Raw genomic sequence first — 22,535 nt, 5'->3', positions numbered from 1 at the left:
CTCAAGTACTTGACAGCTGAGGTTGTGACCACTGCTCATGTGATCCAGCTGGAGTGTACGAAGAAGACCAAAGTAGCATTTTAGGCATTTATTCACTAAATTGCAGGTGCTGGTCAGTTGACAGCTCAAACAATAGAGAGCTCAGCGCAGTGCAATGGGGATCGTCCGTATATTTTTTATTTTTAAATATAGTTTTGAATACACTATCTATATAATCCCACTAGAATGTAAGCTCGTTTAAGCAGGGTCATCAACAACCCTCTGTTCCTGTGCGTCCAACTTGTCTTGTTGCAAACACTGGTCCTTTAGTCCACCTATTGTCCAACGCTGCAAAAATTTGTTGGAGCCAATGCCACCATGGTGTGTGCTGGCCTATGTTGTCCAGACTATGATGTCCTTCAAATGCACGGACAACGTAGAAACGTGTGCAAAGAACACAGTGTTCCCCTATCAAAAGATAAAGAGTGGCACAAGACGACTTGATAAGAAGCTTGAGAATAGTGCAGGAACTGCTGGTCATAGGTCCGGAATGGTGCGGTTCCTGTAAACAACCGATCCCCTATCTTTCCAGATAAGGGTAAAAAGATTTACTTTAATCTGGCTTTGCTCATTGTTCTCAGGTAATACATTAAATTTTACAGAGATCACACAGCGGATATAGCTTACTCTCAAAAGGAACGTTTGCGACAATAATTCATTATTGCACCCCCGAGATGCCTGAAACGGATACCGGAATCAAAAAGATAAACATATGATTTCAGTGCACGACTCCTGCCAGTGTGTGCATACAAACGCCCTCTTTGGCCCTTTTATTAGTAATGTGCAGCAATTTATTTTTTTACTTGCACATTGGAGCTATACTCTTAAAGAGACCCTCTAGGCACCCAGACCACTTCAGCTCATTGAAGTGGTCTGGGTGCAGTGTCCCTTTTGCACTGCAATGTAAAACGAGAGGGATTCCAGAATTGAAATGGACGTTTGGTCCGTTATCTGACGCGGGACGTCCTCACGCTCTGCATGAGGGCCTCCAGCGTCAGATTTGTCCCCATATGAAAGCATTGATGAATGCTTTCTTATCATGGCTGGCCTGGGAATGAAAAGAAGCCCTGGAAAAAAAATTCTATACCAGCCCCATAATGCATCGCGCCAGCATAGTGTGCAGATATGAAAACGGGAAACAAAAACTGAAAACTAAGAAAGCACTCATAGGGCTTCAAAGTAAACAAAAGAGTGGATTTATTGTAAGCATGCATTTGCATATAATCATTGTTTCACCTTACCTTGACATATTAAGGAAAGTTTCGTAATTGGACTGAAATGATGAATTATGAATGTTATTGCACAGCAGTAAAAAAAATAAATGATATTCTCTTGCTCATTTTGAAGTAACAAGAGTGTTCTCTTCACTTTGGCTGACAACTGGATGATTTCAGTCAACGCCAATTTAATTCCTATAGGAAAGCATTGGGAGGCTATTGCGCATGTGTGGCAAACCGCTGCACTTCATCGCACCAATCAGCATCTCCTCATAGAGATGCACTGCATCAGTGCATCTCTATGGGGAGCGTTCAGCGCCTCCATGCAGAGAATGAAGATGCTCAACATAGGTGATGCACACTGTGCAGCACTGGACTAGGAAGCAGCTCCAGTGGCTGTCTGAATGACTGTCACTAGAGATGTTCCTGGGCAGCAAAGTAAACACTGCCTTTTCTCTTAAAAGGTAGCATTTTAAATTTCTCAGCATACAGGGACAGGCTATAGACACCAGAACCATTGCATTAAACTGTAGAAGTTCTGGTGACTATAGTGTTCCTTTAATACGAAGTCTCTCTCTCACCGGTCGACTCTAAATTACAGGGAGAGCAGGAGACACAAGTGAAGATGCATTTTGTTTCAGTCTTTCTCCCCAAGCCCCTTTCATATATCTCTTAGCCCCAGCCCTTTGTCTCTTTCTCCCCTTCCCCAGCCCCTGTGAGTCTATTTCCCACGCTGCAGCACTTCTGTGTGTCTCTTTCCCCACAGCTCCTCTGAGTGTCCCATTCTCCCCTTCCCCATTTCCTTTGTGTGTCTCCTGTTCCCCTTTCCCATCGCCTGTGTCATTTTTTCTTCCCAGCCTCTGTGTCTTTTTAAACCACCACCCATCCATGTATCTCATTCCACCCTCTCCAGCCTTACATGTGTATCATTACCCCAGTCACCCCTCCATGCTTCTAAATCCATAACTCCAGACATCCATGTGTCTCAATCCATCCCCCTCATTAGCTCCCTCAGCCCCTCCATGTGTCTTACTAGATCCCCAACCCTCCATGTGTTTCATTAGCCCCCATGTGTCCCTATAGCCCCCCTCCAGGCTTACATGTGTCTCATTAGCCCCCCCATCCCTCCATGTTTTTCAGTCTAGCCCCCCATCCCTCCATATTTCTCAGTCCATTTCCCCTGCCCTCCATGTGTCTCATTACCCCCCCCCCCCCTCAGGTTCTCCATAGGACCATATAGCCCCTCCCAGCCTTCCATGCATTCCTATACCACCCTCCCAGCCCTTCATGTGTCCCTATATCCTCCCCCCCTCCCCCCACCCCCCCAAGTTGTCCCATTATTTTCCCACCCCCTCCCCCCAGGTGTCCCATTAGAGCGTGTCCCCTGCTGCCGGTTACTCTGTAATTGCGCCGTGAAGCCTGTGGGCAGGTGCGACTTTGCCTGATCGTGTGCCGGCCTACCGGGAAATTTCACGGTATCCCGGTGGGCCAGCCCGGCCCCGTTTTCTATGGGGAAACACGCTCACTAGGCCTCCACCTCCGGGAGGAGCGTTGGCTTTGATTCCCTTTAATTCACTAAGATGTCACTCCAGCGAATTACGTACTGAATAAGTACAGAAAATCTATCATTTTACATTGTAGAACACACCACCTTTTTTTCAATCATGTTACACCATTGTCACCAGCTTCAATAGAATTGCTTATGTCACCTTAATTAAAAACAAATAGCTTGCACATGCTGGCAGTTACATCAGTGTAATTGCAGGCAGTTATGCTGGTGTAATGGTATAATGGTACACTCCCACGTCATTTTATTGTTTTATGTTAACGACAGCATAATAAAGAATGCTTATTATGTTAATTATCCCCCTTACCATTCGAAAACTACGGGTGTGAATTCCTTCTTCGACCAATCATCTGGATTCACAGAGTTTTATAAAATAAAAAAATTAAAAAGAAGTGGGTGAAAAAAAAAAATGGATTGCAACAATCAAACAACATGTTCAATATAATAGATAAGCAGGCAAAAGCTATACGTTTCCACGTAATGTTTTCTGTTGGTTCTTGTACCATTGCGCTTCATGCAGCAAGGAGAGGATATTCACAGAAGATGAAGTATTTAAAATAAATCAAATCAAAACAATAACATTATTTAGATGAGGCATGATCTAGCAGGGAATAATAGAATTGTGCCTGACGCAGAGTTCTATCAGAACGTTGTAACCATGCGGCTGATTTCCATAGGTTCCATCTCCTTTTACAGCCATTGTGCGTCACATCACACGAGACGCGTTTTGCAACTAGTGTTTTTTTTTTTTTTTAAATAGGTTTCATTTCCAATACATTGGGTCATTATCTGTGTTCATTTTGTCGACTAACAATTTTAGTCAAAATGTACTCCACTAAACTTTTTTAGATTTAGTCGACTAAAACAAACAATTCAGATGACAAAAATACGACTAAAACTAAAATGGATTTTTAGTCAAAATGAACACTGGTCATTATCGATGTAGCATCCAACAGATCATATTTTAATGTGCACTATTGGGTTTAAGTAAATTGCTTGCATTTAATCATTATTATTGCTAAGCACTAGATAATGTACGATTTTTTTTTTTCATATTGTCCTATACAATACATGTCGCTTTTGTAAACTGATCACCGAAGGCCTTGCAAGGAGTAACAGGTTGAAGGGTCACTTTTCTCAAACAACGGGCTCCTTTATACACCGTTTGTTTCCCCCCAAAGGATTCAGGTACTGCGGATAACAGGCCTCTATCTTTACCAAACTGTAGTAATCAACTACTTCACATCTGTGTGAATCTTTTCTAGAAACTGAATTGGAATGTATTCACGAAGACCATTTGCAAAATTCACACTGAACATTTTATGTTGAATTTAGACCAACATGTATACTATGTGACGCAGCACGAAAGCCGTACAAGTCATTCACCTATGGTAATTTATTTATTAAATGTAGGGAGACAAATGCACAGTTTTTAAAGAACACGGAAAAACTTTTTAGTGAAGAGAAGATCGTCTTGGAATGTATAACACAAGTATTCAATTGCCATTTGTAATTTTGAAGAACAGAAAAACAGGCTGCAAGGTGATGTCAACTTACCAGCCAATCACAGCCTGCGATTTGCACAGTTGAGCCAATTACAACACATCTTTTCACTGTACAGGGAAGATGATATAATTCTGTGAAGTCCCAGATTATATAGAATACTCTGTGTGTCCCCAGGAAGTCCAGGATGGCTATGATCAAAGTCCAGGCTACCAGGCAGACATCTTGCATTGAACACAGGTCTGTACCATTTAATCCTCCCAACTGTCCTGCTTTCAAGGTCTTGTCCCCCTGCACCGCTTTAGTTCCCTGGTGTCTGGAAAATGTGGGATCTATCCTCAGCAGCAAAGCACAAGTTCCTCATTAAATGTGCTTGCACTGTGCAGTAGGACCATGCAGGGAGTGCTTCCGCTGTGCTACCTGCATGTCCTAAAGGCAGGATACACAGCCGGTCAGTAAGCAGCCACCACAGCCCGATTCCATGGCCCAATTGTTGGGAGGTATTGTTGGGCAGTGCTCTCAGATGTCTACAATTAAACAGGCCCTCCAGGATATGCTGCCACAAAACACCACTAGAACAAATGGGTAGATCTTCAGGGCCTGGCGGAGCGTGGGCTAGGGGGCCCAGAGAGCGGCACAGAGGCTGACCCCACGGGAGCGTACTGGGGGGCTATGACACCCGTTAGGGTGCGGCCGTCTGCAATACCCAAAATGGCCTACGGCCTCGTGGGTGCAGGGGGTGGAAGCGCACCAGTTTCGTGAGCTACAAAGTTTATTAGTTTAGACGGAAACGCAGGATGCCCCTTAGCTTATCCCCATCAACACCATATGTAGCGCTGGGCAGAGCCGAATCGTACCAAAGTAGGGGGTCAACACCCCACTATACCGCCATTCAGGATTCTAGACACAAGGTCACAAGGGGTCTGCGTGTCCTGATGGGACCCTACACATTAGGAGGCCCACATGTCTCACTACTGCCTAGTGGCTACAGGGTGGGCATGCGGGAATAGACGAAAACCTGCAGGAAATACAAACCTACCCAACGTAGAAATGGTACACATCAAACATAAGAGTACTATTCATAACTATGTACTACCGGACCTGCGAGTCCACCGTACACACGCCATTTATTCAAGAAAGCGACCTGCGCGTCGCCAATACATGTCTGACAGACCGTACCTTACGATGTATAAGCATGTCCAAATAACCAAAGGGACCTGCAAGTCCACGTTCTTCTTTTCCATGTTGGAAACAAAAAAGAAAAAACAAATGGGTAGATCTGTAGTAAAAGAACTGGCTAAGGTTTGAGAAGGGAATACCGATAGGATTAATTTGTCTGGCGTCAAAACCAACAAGATGAATTGCTGTAATTGCCGTGGAAGGGAATAGGGTTCACGGGTAAAGATAATGTAGGGAATAGGAATGAGATTATAGGCTGGGTAAATTATTGAAGAGGATTACATGTTGTGGTCAGGTACAGAGATGGATTATGGCTCTCAAGGTTTGATTCTGAAAATGCTGGGATGGATTAATACTTTAAGGATTGGATGTATTTCATGGTATGGACTATGCTGATGGAATTACGAAGGCTTGGTTAGGGGGTTAGTCAAGGAATCACAAGCATTCCCTCTTTCAACCTGTTATGATAATTTAATGTATCGAGAAATTATGCAACATTTCAGCAACATATCTGGCCATTCCCAGAACGGCCAGTTGTATTTATCCTAATTTCTTTCATAATTTCAATAAGAAAAGCAACGATCACCACGAACATCCTCCAACAATAAAATTATTAGCAAGTATTCCAATTCCCCCCCCCCCCCCCCCCGTCCGGATCTCAAATAATACTGGCTATCAGGGTGCAATGCCAACTATAAATCGTGACTTGTCACCTGATACTTTACTGCTTAGTTATGCTACATTTTATTATTGCTATTCTATATGTAACATATGGCAGGGACTGCTGCAGGATGTGGGCACAACGAGAAGCTGAAAGTGAAAATACTGCATGTAACTTACTAATCCCTGCTCACTGCTGTGCACTGCAGCAGCAAAATTGTATTTATGGTTGCTCAATGACATCAGCACGAGGGCCGCACATTGATTTCCCAGTTTCACGCTGTGCGTTCTTCCATCCAGCCGCGGGTTAGCATGCCGACTATACAGAAATCCTAGTAGGCAATTTTTGCTCTTTTGTTAAAATAAAGGAGTTGAATATTTACTAATTATTCATATGAACATAAAGGTGGTGAGAAGAAATGTTCTGAACATGCTTTATATTAGATCGATCAATATTTCGATTACTTTATTTATTTAAGGCGGTTTTTAACCTGGAACCTCAAGGCACACCAAGTGTCCAGAATTTTAGGATTTCCAAGTCATGTTTCAATGGAGTTACAAAAAAATATCTAGACCATTGGTGTCCTCTGTGGTCTCAACCTGAGACCATTGCTCAACACGACACGATGCTGGTTTGAGAATAAATGTTTGAGTAATTTTGTGAGGTAATTCGAGGGTTATATGAGTGAGAGGCGGGTGCAATAAGTAACGCTGGTGAGGGGGATTGGGTTTATAAGTGGTATGGGTGTTCTATAAATATCATGTGCTACATGTTAACCAGTGACTTGGATCCACACATGTATATTGCTCATTGAATGAGGAACGCATTCCGTAAGAGGGACAGATATTACAGATGATGTGTTTCCAAGACTGACTGTGAAAACGCGAATCGGATAAAAAGGAGAGAAATATCAACACAGGACATACTTGCCATTTTCTTCCTGTGCCAGCTATCGGCCTTGACAAAACAAAACTTTCTAGGTCACTGGCACCAGCAATACCCAAACACATAGAGCCTCCAGACACGGGTTCATTAATATAAGTAGAGCTCCAGACCTTATCCTCACTGAGAGAATATCTATTCTTTCATAAACAAAATTCCACAATGTTTAACTTTTGAGCAGCAAAGAAAACAAGATGGAGGGAACTACATATAACAATATGACTTCAAGAAAAACTGAAAGTCAGTCAGCAAAGCCCTCTTGTACTTTATTTTTAAGGTTTCTTAAAGATTAACTTAAAATCATGCTCAGTATTCTGAAAAAAAAACAAAACACGACATTTTAGGCCAAACTGGGAAAAAAAATCCCCAGATCAAGTATGGTTTCAGATAGTTTTTTTTTTTTTTGCCCCAAGTTTAATACTCAAATTTGAATCTACAATAATTCATAATTCAGTGAGTAACCTTGTCATTTGAGTGTAAAAACCACCACTTTCACATTCTGTGAGATACATTGTAAAGAACTTAAAAAGGTGACTAAAGTCAAAGTAAAACACAGAAAGTGAAGAGAAATGATGAGGGAAAAACACAATGGCTGCAGACAAATATAGGCAATGCACAGTAGGGAATATGCATGAAAGCCTATTTCGATGTATATTTTAGGGTCGATTCACTAAAGATTGAATTGTAGTAAAGATTAAAAGCGGAATAGCAAACTTTACACAAAAATGATTTATTTATCTGCAAACACTATGGCTTTCTGAATAATGCCATTAACGAGAAATGTAGTCTGTGCATGTAGCTGTCATGGGGCCACCTCGTGTATAACTGACTGGTAAACAGTTGTGGATACAAGGACTGTAGGGGAGCACTGGTTACATTTACAGGATTACAAATCCATCAAGATAACTGCATTCCAGGGATTGTGTTTAACCCTTTACAGCACTGGTGAGATGACAAACATTAAAGAAAAACAAAACAATAAGACTAATAAGACTTGACAACCCCTGGACGTTGAACAATTACGACAAAATGTATCGTTTTAACACGGCCTTGTGTCATGTGCCTGTTCAAATCGCACATATTTATTTATACACACACACACACACACCACTGTCATAAACATTGTTTGCTTCCTTTAACAACTACAAAGTTACATTTTTACTTCTGGTTTCCTGGGTAACCAGTTTTATTTTTCTTGTACTCAATGCAAGTTATCCTGAGTTGCTTACTTCTCTCCTCATCAGTTTAAGCAAGGATGGCATTCTAATTAGACCACAAACACTGGGGCGGACAATAAACCAGCAAACAGCAGCGCAGGTTAATAATCTGTGGATACTCCCCATAAAGTATGGTATTTACTGTATGTATGTGCTGCATGGATTGGCAATTATCACATGAACACATGTTTATTTAGATGGGGGAATCAAACAAAGGCGAATCGGAACAAGAGGCCTATATTATATAATATTAATGAAATGATTTGAACACATGACCACCACATGATGGTCCTACTGAGGTGAAAAATACCAAAAACATTGAAAATAAAATGTGTATAAGAGACTAAATGTATCTTTATAAGCCATTAATATTTTTCTTAGTAGGTACAAAACGCAGGTACCAATAGGCACTATACGATAGGAAATAACATATTTATCAGGGAAATCCAGATGTTATTCTGGGTGCAAAGTGTTGGGATATTTTTTGTTGGTTCCCATAACAATTACTTCTTATTCAGCATGTTGCCCCATACCACCTGATTTTTCCTTGAACAAATTTCCACAAATTCTATCTTGTCATAAGCAGGAAATGACACACACACTAAAATCTGGATGGTTTGATGCAAAGTTAAACAAAACCATCATAAAGTATTATCAAAGGGGGTGGGGGTGGGGCCATGGCTACATGGTGGCAGCACGCATCTCGAGAGTGCCCCTCAGCTAGTAACTGAATCTTGACAGATTACCTCTCTGGTGTGATCACTCACAGCATCCTTTGGAACTTACCTGAAGCCTGAAACCAGCAAGGTGTCTTGGATGACCCCACAAATCACTACGTGCTTGAGCTACCTCAAAATCCAGACGAGGCCTAGTGCATGCTGCCGGTGGGAGAGGCGGACGCTTTCCTGCTCCGTGTGACACACAGCTTACCCAGATATCAGCCTGGAACCGTCCAAAGTAACCTGAAGAAGCTAAACCAGATATTTGTGAATGCTTCTGGGCAGCCCTGGAAGAACGGGCTTGAATATCACCTCACACCAGGGGACTTACCTCTACTCCATCGGGCCGAGTCACATTCTCCACGGCCCAACCAGCTGCCCGGTGCGGGTTCCCAGATAGGTGCTGCAGAGGGAAAAAGATGCAGGAGGCTGCAGGGTCGGCGGGCAATGCCCCAGCGCCATGGTACCTCGCCCCAAAACCAGGCAGGCAAATTCACTAACTCCCGAAGCATCCCACAAAGCTCAGTGGCCTGTCACTCACGTACCCAGCTACACTGGCCTTGCGACCGGCAATCACAAGCTCCTACTGGAGGAAAGGATGCCTGCAGGTGGGCGGGGGTGGGAGCACCACCGCTTGGGCACAGCGGTAGGACTCCATCATTGCGGCTGACAATGGTCAAGGTAGGGACTTGCCACCATTAGATTGACTGATCCTCACACCATGCCGCCAACTTGGCTGTCTCGTCCCAAATCATGCTAAGCAATCCCCATGCAATGTTTTGCGGTTTGTTTTTTTATGGTAGCCTTTTCATATGAGCATCGGCTATCGTTGTGTCCTTGGGCCCAGTGGTCTTTACATATTCTGAAATTTAACTATAGTTCTAAACCTAAAACATGTCTCTTTCTGTCACTCTGCTTTACCTACATAGAACTATGACCCTGACCTATTTCTACTCAATTACAAAAAAAAAGTGCAGCAACCCTGACATTTTATGATATTCCTTACTGTTGTTTCTGTCATTTGAAAAATGTCTATGTAGCCATGCTTTATCATTCGATGCACTACAAAAATAAAGAATGACAATTAAAAAAAAAAAAATTAAGTATTATCAAGAAATTGTGAAAGCAGTAACATTCATATGAGATATATTTTTATTTATAAACTTAAAATACACAAAACCTACTATTGCAGTCACACGTATGGTTTATTAACTTGTATGAGAACATAGAAATAATCTGTAGCAATATATCTTGTATTATAGTCAGTTACTGTTTTTTTTTTTTCCCCCAAAAAAACTTATGTATTGTTCGTTTCTCTTTCAGTTTAACTCATGACTTATTCATTGACAACTGGCAAAAAAATAAATAAAAATAAATATATATAATAATAATAAAATGTGTGTATACACACACACACACACACACACACAACTCATGGTCACAAAAAGGGCCTATAAATTCTGAATATATGTGTATATATCTCCTTAGAAAACATAACTACAATTATTTATATGTACACTGTATGGCAATATATTTGAAAGATCAGTAATACATTTTCAGGATGACCACAGAGCAAGCCTTGAAGAAAAATTTAATTTTAGAACATGCTGGCATTTGTAAATAATCTTTGTGTGATTGGATGCAGATAAACTAAAGATTATATTTATTTAAAATATAGATATAGCAAACAATTTTTGTATATGAATTTAAAAATAAATGTAAAACGATTGAGGACAAAAATCACATGCCAGGTCTCATAAAAGTACAAGGAACCAACTTAATTTTGTGCCTGAAAAAGGTTTAAAAAGGAACAAAGCCCATTTTGCAATGTCTGTGGAACATTACTAAATATGTGATAGCAATATGCTTGCTGTGACCTGAATTAAGGGTCACGGAGTGTCCAGACTCTTAACTTGCAACAGAAAGCCAAAAAGTTAGACAGACAATCTGAATGTGAGTTATGCATAAAACTATACATTAACTTTTAGAAAATATTAGGTTCTGTAGAAACACTACATAAGAATTGTCAGAATGTTGTACAAATGTCATGGGTAGAATAGATTTGAGGAGAACTAAAATTTGCAATTTTAGCCCAACATATGTGAAGAGGAAAAATTCTCCCAGAACTTTAGCCTAAAAAAGGTGACACTCCCTTGTTAATTCTTCATAATACCCAGATTAGTGAAGAGCCCCAAGAAATTAAACTTTAACAGCTATTAAATCTCAGTAAGGAGGGGTGTAAAAAAAAACCCCACAAACCAAAAATAAAATTTTAGATAATTTTTTTTTCCCAGAAATTGTTCTGCATTCAGCTATCGTCTTTATATGTATATGTATATGTATATATTATATATATATATATATATATATATATATATATATATATATATATATATATATATAATTAAGCACAGTATATGAAGGGGACAAACTTAAATCAATGAAAGCTTTGTGTCACACGAATAATTTGATCTGTTACATAGCCCTTTTTCCTCATTATGCAGTTATGCTCTATAATTAGTATTATTAATAAATGATAATTTTATGTTCTTTAAATAAAAAATGTATTAGGTAAACTCCGGGACTTTCTGAATATATTTTTGATACACCTTGATAAAACGCCCATCATTTTGTCTTGGAACGTTGTTTATCTCCTGGACTTGACAGATGACAAGGACCTTTGAGAGGCCTGCAAGAAGATCTGCTTTATTTAATTTAAATTATTACTTCCTGGAGTGAAGGCTTTTGATGAACAGTGGAGACACACAAACTATCGCACGTATAATATGCAGGCTCATATCGGTTTGTGGGATCTCTCTGAAACCAAACAAAAAGCATTCTACTGATGTATCTCGGAGAAAACAAGGATGTGTTCCAAATAGGTCTGTCATGCCTAAATTGAAGCATTTGTCAAGCCCTGATGTATATAGCACAAAGGCCCTTAAATTTTTTTTAAATTGTCAATAAGGTCACTTCATTTTTATTTATTTATCTTTATCTTCCTGCTCTAAATGCAGGAATGCTAACGTTTTGACCTTTTGCTGCCCTATAGTTACAAAATTGCCTAGAGGCTACCAAGGAAGTCTATTCACCCAATCAATTCTCCACCAGCAAGTAAAGTATGTGTGTGCACGCATGTGAGATATATATATAGATAGATAGATAGATAGATATACATATACACACACACACACACACACAGGATTACTAACGTATGTATGTTAATTTTGCAGGATTTTTTTTCCCATCCATTTATTAAAAAAAAAGTAATTCATAAAATTATAGATCACGTTGCTGGTCCATCAATTTATGCCAGATATCATTAATGAGCAACAATACTGGATCTGAATGGTATCAAAGGTCATGCATAAAATGAAAGGGAATAATAATTGGACACTCGATTTTAGGATAAATCTATGTAGAGAACATAATACGAGATGCTTTCAATTTTTTTTGCAGGACACCTTTCGAACTTTTGAAATTCACAGAGGAGTACGCAAAAAACCTAAAACCATAATATATAAATAATAAAATCTCTAACTTTATGTGGATCCCAATAACAAAGATAACTAGCAAAACTTAATGTGTTATTGTATTGGTGGCTCTTCGCTATGCCAAACATACCCAAGTGTAATATTACCCGGTCGTGGATTTTTTGCCTACTTCACGTGTTGGGGATCATCCTGTAATTACCACTAGGCAGGCTGTGGACAACTGTGGGTTTAATGGCCATATAGCATGGCTCGTGTAAAGCAGAGACCAATTTATATCCCAGAAAGACCAGTGTAATCAGCAGTGAAAAGGACACAGAGGTGATAAATGTAATACAGAAGCATGACACCACGTTGAATCTAAATTAGGTGGATAACATTAGTCAGTTCGAAATGGACTACGATGTCAGGTGTAATTGGTTCATCACCACTTTTTCCTAGTTAATAAATATTTATAATGACATCACTCACAAGCCGTTGTCTCTGATCGTGTCAACGACAAACATCATTTATCTATCATCAGTAGGTTACCTACACAACTGCAGCACAATATCCTACAGGTAGCCACTGGTACATCATATAAACGCAACAGAACAACTACAAGACACAATATGGCCAACAAGATGTACCAGGTAATCAAATGAGAAAATGGTTTTTAACATATAAAAATATTATATTTTGGCATGGTAGAAACCAGGAAATAAGCATTTTAAAGGTATAGGTATGGCAGATTAGGATACTATTAAACAGGGATACTTTTGCCAGGTCTGATACTATTAGGGCAACCAACTATTTGTAGATTGCATGGCCTATAGGACATTAAAGGTACGGAATTCAATATGCTCATAAATCACAGGGGACATGCAATTTGGAGGCTCTAAATGTAGGCGAACAATAATGAACTGGAACATGGAATAACAAACTGCATGCAGGTATTAAGGTACCAAAGTATGGAAGTGAGGGGGGCCCTTATTGTGCTGGAGGTAATAAGCTGATGTTGTATGGAATTTAATGTATCTTAATGCACAGGGTAAAAGTTAAGTGTGTTATAATGCACATGGGGCAATATGATACTGGAGTAAAGAATTCAGTTGCTCCTAATGCACAGGGGGCAATAGAGCTCTTGGGTAAATACAGCTCTGTGAATATTAATGTACATGGTCGCTAAGGTACTGGTGGTAAATAATTCAGTAGATTGTAATGGATGGGGGCATTGGGGTAGGGAATTCAGTAGCTCATGATGCACAGAGGATAATACAGCTCTTAATGCACATAGGGCAATATAAGGCACTTGGCTATACCATTCAGGAGCTTGTGATGGGGCAACTAGGTATTGGGGTACGATTTGTGAGCATTTGATGCGTGAGGGCACTGGGAGGTGGGCTATAAAGACTGAATATCTTAATACACTGAATGGCAGTAATGGGGTCTAGACTACACTAGCTGTCAACACAATGGGGGGTAATAATGCTGGGGTATATCCCTCACTAGCTGTTAATACTCAGGGGGTAATAATGCTGAGGTATAGCCCTCACTAGCTGTTAATACACAGGGGGTAATAATGCTGGGGTATAGCCCTCACTAGCTGTTAATACTCAGGGGGAAATAATGATGGGTTATAGCCCTCACGAGCTGTTAATACACAGAGGGAAATAATGATGGGTTATAGCCCTCACTAGCTGTTAATACACAGAGGGAAATAATGATGGGTTATAGTCCTCACTAGCGGTTAATACACAGGGGGTAATAATGCTGGGTATAGCCCTCACTAGCTGTTAATACACAGGGGGTAATAATGCTGGGTATAGCCCTCACTAGCTGTTAATAAACAGGGGGGTAATAATGCTGGGGTATAGCCCTCACTGGCTGTTAATACACAGGGGGTAATAATGCTGGGGTATAGCCCTCACTGGCTGTTAATACACAGGGGGTAATAATGCTGGGTATAGCCCTCACTAGCTGTTAATACACAGGGGGTAATAATGCTGGGGTATAGCCCTCACTAGCTGTTAATACACAGGGGGTAATAATGCTGAGGTATAGCCCTCACTAGCTATTAATACACAGGGGGTAATAATGCTGGGGTATAGCCCTCACTAGCTGTTAATACACAGGGGGTAATAATGCTGAGGTATAGCCCTCACTAGCTGTTAATACACAGGGGGTAATAATGCTGAGGTATAGCCCTCACTAGCTGTTAATACACAGGGGGTAATAATGCTGGGTATAGCCCTCACTAGCTGTTAATACACAGGGGGTAATAATACTGGGGTATAGCCCTCACTAGCTGTTAATACACAGGGGGTAATAATACTGGGGTATAGCCCTCACTAGCTGTTATTACGCAGGGGGTAATAATACTGGGGTATAGCCCTCACTAGCTGTTAATACACAGGGGGTAATAATGCTGGGGTATAGCGCTCACTAGCTGATAATCCATAGGGGGTAACAATGCTGGGGTATAGCCCTCACTAGCTGTTAATAAACAGGGGGTAATAATGCTGGGGTATAGCCCTCACTAGCTGTTAATACACAGGGGGTAATAATGCTGGGTATAGACCTCACTAGCTGTTAATACACAGGGGGTAATAATACTGGGGTATAGCCCTCACTAGCTGTTATTACGCAGGGGGTAATACTGGGGTATAGCCCTCACTAGCTGTTAATACACAGGGGGTAATAATACTGGGGTATAGCCCTCACTGGCTGTTAATACATAGGGGGTAATAATGCTGGGTATAGCCCTCACTGGCTGTTAATACACAGGGGATAGTAATGCTGGGGTATAGCCCTCACTAGCTGTTAATACACAGGGGGTAATAATGCTGAGGTATAGCCCTCACTAGCTGTTAATACACAGGGGGTAATAATGCTGAGGTATAGCCCTCACTAGCTGTTAATACACAGGGGGTAATAATGCTGGGTATAGCCCTCACTGGCTGTTAATACACAGGGGGTAATAATGCTGGGTATAGCCCTCACTAGCTGATAATCCATAGGGGGTAATAATGCTGGGGTATAGCCCTCACTAGCTGTTAATAAACAGGGGGTAATAATGCTGGGGTATAGCCCTCACTAGCTGTTAATACACAGGGGGTAATAATGCTGGGTATAGCCCTCACTGGCTGTTAATACATAGGGGGTAATAATGCTGGGTATAGCCCTCACTGGCTGTTAATACACAGGGGGTAATACTGCTGGGGTATAGCCCTCACTAGCTGTTAATACATAGGGGGTAATAATGCTGGGTATAGCCCTCACTGGCTGTTAATACACAGGGGGTAATAATGCTGGGTATAGCCCTCACTAGCTGATAATCCATAGGGGGTAATAATGCTGGGGTATAGCCCTCACTAGCTGTTAATAAACAGGGGGTAATAATGCTGGGGTATAGCCCTCACTAGCTGTTAATACACAGGGGGTAATAATGCTGGGTATAGCCCTCACTGGCTGTTAATACATAGGGGGTAATAATGCTGGGTATAGCCCTCACTGGCTGTTAATACACAGGGGGTAATACTGCTGGGGTATAGCCCTCACTAGCTGTTAATACATAGGGGGTAATAATGCTGGGTATAGCCCTCACTAGCTGTTAATACATAGGGGGTAATAATGCTGGGTATAGCCCTCACTGGCTGTTAATACATAGGGGGTAATAATGCTGGGTATAGCCCTCACTAGCTGTTAATACACAGGGGGTAATACTGCTGGGGTATAGCCCTCACTGGCTGTTAATACATAGGGGGTAATAATGCTGGGTATAGCCCTCACTGGCTGTTAATACATAGGGGGTAATAATGCTGGGTATAGCCCTCACTAGCTGTTAATACACAGGGGGTAATAATGCTGGGTATAGCCCTCACTAGCTGATAATCCATAGGGGGTAATAATGCTGGGGTATAGCCTTTACTAGCTGATAATCCATAGGGGGTAATAATGCTGGGTATAGCCCTCACTAGCTGATAATCCATAGGGGGTAATAATGCTGGGGTATAGCCTTTACTGGCTGATAATCCATAGGGGGTAATAATGCTGGGGTATAGCCCTCACTAGCTGATAATCCATAGGGGGTAATAATGCTGGGGTATAGCCCTCACTAGCTGATAATCCATAGGGGGTAATAATGCTGGGGTATAGCCCTCACTAGCTGATAATCCATAGGGGATGGGTAAGAGGGAATACTGTTGGAGTGCATTCTTCACTAGCAGGGGGCAATAATTGTGGGGGGCAATAATAGTGGGGGGGGGCAATAGTAATTGTAGATGGTCACACAGTACAGTACGAGGGGGCACTTACCTCGGTTTTGGTAATGCGGTGCCTGGCCAGCTTCACCACAGCAAAATTGCCTTTCCCTAAAGTACGTTCTATGTCATAGAATCCGACCCGGACAGGACCCCTCTGTACATGCCTCTGACAATCCGCCATGACCATGCTGCGACCCAGGACAGTGAGATCCAATGGGAAAAAGACATCAACTGGCACCAAGATCACCACAAAAACAGGGGCAAACCTTCATAGAGTCCAATCAGGCAGGATCAGCCATGATCCACTTATAGGAGCCCTACACAAAGTGCAGCAGGCAGCATGGGATCCTCACTCTGGATACAATGTCCAGCAGGCAGCATGGGATCCTCACTCTGGATACAATGTCCAGCAGGCAGCATGGAATCCTCACCCTGGATACAATGTCCAGCAGGCAGCATGGACTCCTCACTCTGGATACAATGTCCAGCAGGCAGCATGGAATCCTCACTCTGGATACAATGTCCAGCAGGCAGCATGGGATCCTCACTCTGGATATAAGGTTACACTTTGCATTGTACAGTCTCTGCAGGAGCTGCCAGATCCAGAACTTGTAAAACGGATCAGCAATCCATGCAAGCAGTGCCAGCCATGAAACCAATCACTACCAACACCACTAATAATCTAGGAGAGGAGGATGGGCTATTACAGTATTGCTAGAGCAGGCTCACTTTGCAGGAGTCCAGTAAAGTCTGCCAGATAACTTGCTGTGGAGGGAGCTGTGTGTGTGTCTGATCCAAAGTGCAGGATAAAGTCAGTTGTTTGTGCAATGAGTTCCCTTGCACACTGGCTGCTTGTGTGATCACAAGTCCTGGTGAGAATCACACACACTGGGAGTGGAGACAGCTTTGCAGGAAACCAGTGAACAGCTCTGGGTAAGGCTCTGCAGCTTGCACAAGGCATCATGTTCTCAGGGTTGACGTCCATTGACGTCAGAGCTGCAGGAGGTCTCCTGGGCAGGGCTTCTGTCTGCCTCTCTCTCTTCACAGCTCCTTGCCAAATGGGTTGCCCCTGGCAACCAGAGCCAGCTCTGACGTCAGCAGACCTTCTGCACAAGCTGTCAATCAAGGCTGCATAGATAGAGAATATAGAGAGGGGGTGTGAGCCTGCTGTGTGCACTGAGCAGCAAGCAGCCTGTGAGCAACAGAGGTCACAGACAGACAGACAGACAGACACACAGGCAGTGAGGAAAAGCTCATTACAGGAACAGCAGACACAGACAATAAGCCAGATCAGCATATACAGAGAGAGCTGTGCTATCACTTGTCTGATCCTACAGCTAACACATATCTGGATTTATATAAATGTGTCTTTTTTTTTAATAAAGGTGTGATACATTTTACCCATAGGTCTCATATTTTCTCACCTTAAAAATGTGTCTTGTGTGAGATTTATCCTATGGATTTGACAGACTGTAAACCCATTTGAGCTGCACCATCATTAACCTCTAAAAGGGTGCACCTGTTATCATATGTAATAGTTGGTTTCTTGTTTGCTGTTTTATCCGCTGTGACATATGCTAAAGCGCTATGGAAGATGTCAGCGATATATAAATGGTAATAATATCAGGTCATATTATTAATCACCTGTATCAGGTAATATCACTAATCACCTGTATCAGGTAATATCACCTGTATCATAATATTACCAATAACCTGTATCAGATAATAAAATCACATGTATCATAATATCACTAATCACCTGTATCAGATAATATAATCACCTGTATCATATTATAACTGGTCACCTGTGTCATATAATCTAATCTAATTAATCTCCTGTATCATGTGTTAGCAAATTTTACCTGCATAAGGTAATATTTGTTGCAGGTTTTACAATGAGCAGATCTTACAATACAAGACTTTACAAGACAATACAAGCCCATTTATAGTAGTTTGTCCCTTTTTTTTGTTCTTGAAATGTATCTGTGGCATTTGGGTAAAGGTAGTTTTTGGGTAAAGGTAGTTTTTTACCCGTATCAGGTAATGTCATGTTGTTGGTTGTACAATGAGGAGATCGGACCATACATTTCTAGGGCCCATTTATAACCGTTTTTAATTTATCCTGAACCTTTTCTGTGGTATTCAGGTAAAGGTACTAGTCAGGTTAACAAGGATGTATGTACTAAATTCTGAATTGTGGAGAATTGAAATCCAAATGACAAAAATAGCCAAGTGTGACTAGAGCTGAGTTGGAGAATTTTCCCAATCAATGAAAAAAATCTGCAATTTAGATTTCAATTCACTACAATTCAAAATATAATGAACCAACCCCTAAAATGTTACTTGTCGGGAATTCTAAGTGAAATTAAAGTGAAATTTAAATTTAAGGTCAAAATATCAGAAATCGAAAAATATAGACTGCCTTTGCTAATCACTAAACTCAAGATTTCAGTTAAAGAAATTAACTTTATTACAGCCCCTGGCTGTAAATCAGACCATCAGTCCTGTTACTTCCTGGTTTGGTTAGCTCAGCGGAGCTAAATTCAAAAGGCAGCAATTGCCCAGAGCACCTGCCTTGCACAGACTTCTCATTGAGCTGCATTGGGAAGTCTGTGATTGGACAGCCACAAAAAGTGTGGGCGGGGTTAGAAGGGGAGGGCTTGTAATGGCAGCAGACAAGAGAGCTGCAGATTTTGCAAACTGTTTTAGATATAACTCCAATACAAAAATGCATCAATACATGCATGCATATCTTCATTGGAACTATATCTACTAAATAGTAATTTAAAAAAACCAAAAACGATTTATTTTTTTGTATTTAGGCAGTGGAGAGTCCCTCTACTTAAACTGAATAGTAAACCTAGACAAGCTGTGACTGTATTGGATTATTTCCAAATAATTGTTTTATCCTCAGTTTTGCCATTCAAAGTTCAGCAGTTATGGCCTACAATATGAAATTAACTCCTAATTCCTGACAATAACTACTTTAGTAAATTATCGTGTAAGTGCATATTGTTGGGCATTTATTTTCTAATTCATGAACGTGACTGTTATAGCTTTGAAGTTTTCTAACCATCTGGCTTTCATTATACAATTAAAATGACACTCTAAAAGGACACCAACACAACTTTAGCTTGATCAAATGGTTTTGGTGTATAGATCAGTCCCCCCGCAGTCTCACTTCTCAATTCTCTGCCATTAACTCCTGCTCTTTAATCACACACAGGAGGCTGCTGTGGGCTCTAGCAGACAATTAAGAATGCAGAAAAAAATGAAACACAAAATGACACACACTTTCCAATTAGGGAATCTAAAAAATGTAGGCTATTTTTTAGAAGGCTGTGTAACTGCAGAAACATTCTCTATGCGCCCTAACCACTTAATTAAGCTTAAGCTTTGGTGCTTGAAGCCTCCCTTAAACACTTTTGTGATTATCCTCTAAGCTCTGGTAGTATTGTGATAATTCTAATGAAATCTTTCATGGTAATTTGGGGGCAAAACCACAAGAGGTAATGCTCAGAAATGATAAACTTTCTAATTGGGTAATACCACTTCAGAATTGTCTTTATAATACCCCAAATCTTCAAGGAGAAATATTAAAATGAGGATGTAAAGAATAAATAGAACAGGGTTCCCTGGGCCCCCCATTATCAGAGCGAGCTTGTGGACTTTACCCTCCTATTATCTCTCTTCATGGGTGGTAGAGTAAGGGTTAATAACAAGACACAGTCAGCTTGTGGGTGGAACATTTTTTTATTAATAACCAAAGTACAGCGATAATTGTGCTGGAAGATTTGTAAAAAAGTCATGCAGAAACTATGTACATATTTGAATTGCAACTCATGCACCACTTTTGGTAGGTACTAACAACTGCATGCCGGTAACACCCCACAAGACTTGCCATTTGGAGTTGCTCTGATCGGGTCCTTTTTGGTCCTTGTCAAAGTCTATCAGGTCTTCCCCATTTTTCCTAAAATTCAAGTACTGACTGTTATCTTGCTGCCTAATATATCCCACCTCTTGACAGGTGTCATTGTAAAGATATAATCAGATTTATCATATTTTAATATTTAGAAAAAAATAATTTGAAAAGTGTATCCAAAAATGTTAATTTGAGGTCTAAGTGCATACCAGGACAGTTTTTTTCTGATCCATCAACCATCTGGAAGGTAAATAATTAACACTAACTGGTAAATATATCAGAAAGAGATGGTAAATGATAAAACAGGCAACTAATAAAAGGAGATCATGGCTTATCCTTGCAGGAAGTGCTGCAAGGGGAGAAGCACATCACAAGCGCACTGTGCGCACTGACGACAGTCATATTTTGTCCATGTCTACTGCTCTCAGTATGTGCAGTATTTAAAAACAGAATTGGTAATGGTGGTTAGAATAACCCTTTAAGGAAGAGACAGATGCTTAAAAGGTCTCTCGAACAAAATGTTACTGTGCAGAGAGTACCCTGCACATAGTCTCCCCGCTGAGAATGACTCAAGTGCAATGATTTGCAAATACACAGTGCAGCTAAAAGCCTGCCCTCTGGCTCTCAGTTGTCAAAGGAGAACATTTCAACTTGCATCTGCATTATACACATGCCCCAGTTTGCCACATTAGATTGACATCTCCCTCCTCAGTGGAAGAAAGTCCAGCTGTGGATTCATGGATGTGTGGAGGAACATCTGGTAGATCACTGCACACAGTACCGTTTACACACTTGTGAATCAGACTGTGAAAAAAAACTAATAGCCACTGTGGTATGAACTACTTGTCCCATAAAATATTACAGAGAGGGGATTTATGGAACACGAAAGAAAAAATCCACAGAACAGAATGAGATGGCCTTGATTGGTAGACTCTTCCTTGGTAGGGAGGAGTTGGTCTGTTACTGACACTCGCCTGTGTAAAAGCTTTAGGAATTGTATGGGTAAATTTTTTTTGTTTTTGTTTTTTTTTGTTATTGAGAAAAAAAAAAGCTGGTGTTTCAACATTACAAATTGCATGTATTAAAAATACATGGCCTCTCTAGGCTTCCCATATAACAGACCTCCACAGCAATAATACTCCCAGTAATGTGTCTTCAAACTATAATAAATGTGCTTAGAAATCAGTCTGTGTAAATAAGATACATTGTTTGTGTTCCATATTACATTTTAGTTACATAAATTCTTATTAAAGGACCACTCTAGGCACCCAGACCACTTCAGCTTAATGAAGTGGTCTGGGTGCCAGGTCCTTCTAGGGTTAACCCATTTTTTCAGAAACATAGCAGTTTCAGAGAAACTGCTATGTTTGTGAATGGGTTAAGCCTTCCCCTATTTCCTCTAGTGGCTGTCTCATTGACAGCCGCTAGAGGCGCTTGCGTGATTCTCACTGTGAAAATCACAGTGAGAGCACGCAAGCGTCCATAGGAAAGCATTATGAATGCTTTCCTATGTGACCGGCTGAATGCGCGCGCAGCTCTTGCCGCGCGTGCGCATTCAGCCGACGGGGAGGAGAAGAGGAGGATCGGAGGAGGAGAGCTCTCCGCCCACCGCTGGAAAAAGGTAAGTTTTAACCCTTTTCCCCTTTCCAGAGCCGGGCGGGAGAGGGTCCCTGAGGGTGGGGGCACCCTCAGGGCACTCTAGTGCCAGGAAAACAAGTATGTTTTCCTGGCACTAGAGTGGTCCTTTAAGTCACCGAAAATTCCTCTGCTCCTGGACTGGTCACAACCCCACTCACAACCCTAAAATTAAATGAACACTCCAAACACAGTGTTT

At 41.2% G+C, this 22,535-nt stretch overlaps 1 protein-coding gene across 1 annotated transcript in view; it reads right to left on the bottom strand.

The window, feature by feature from the left end:
• The window catches only part of SIK2 (salt inducible kinase 2), a 122,416-nt gene extending 104,635 nt beyond the window's left edge, over positions 1–17,781 (bottom strand). Inside the window, exon 1 of the mRNA XM_063436489.1 lies at positions 16,832–17,781. Within this exon, the coding sequence (XP_063292559.1) occupies positions 16,832–16,966 (135 nt within the window). The 5' untranslated portion in view covers positions 16,967–17,781. The remainder of the gene's footprint in view (positions 1–16,831) is intronic.
• Positions 17,782–22,535: the final 4,754 nt, after the last annotated feature.

This window comes from Pelobates fuscus, chromosome 11 (assembly GCF_036172605.1).
Source record: "Pelobates fuscus isolate aPelFus1 chromosome 11, aPelFus1.pri, whole genome shotgun sequence".
NCBI classification, from domain to species: domain Eukaryota; kingdom Metazoa; phylum Chordata; class Amphibia; order Anura; family Pelobatidae; genus Pelobates; species Pelobates fuscus.
The sequence above is the reverse complement of the archived record's forward strand: the minus strand, read 5'-3'. Positions and strand labels throughout refer to the sequence as shown.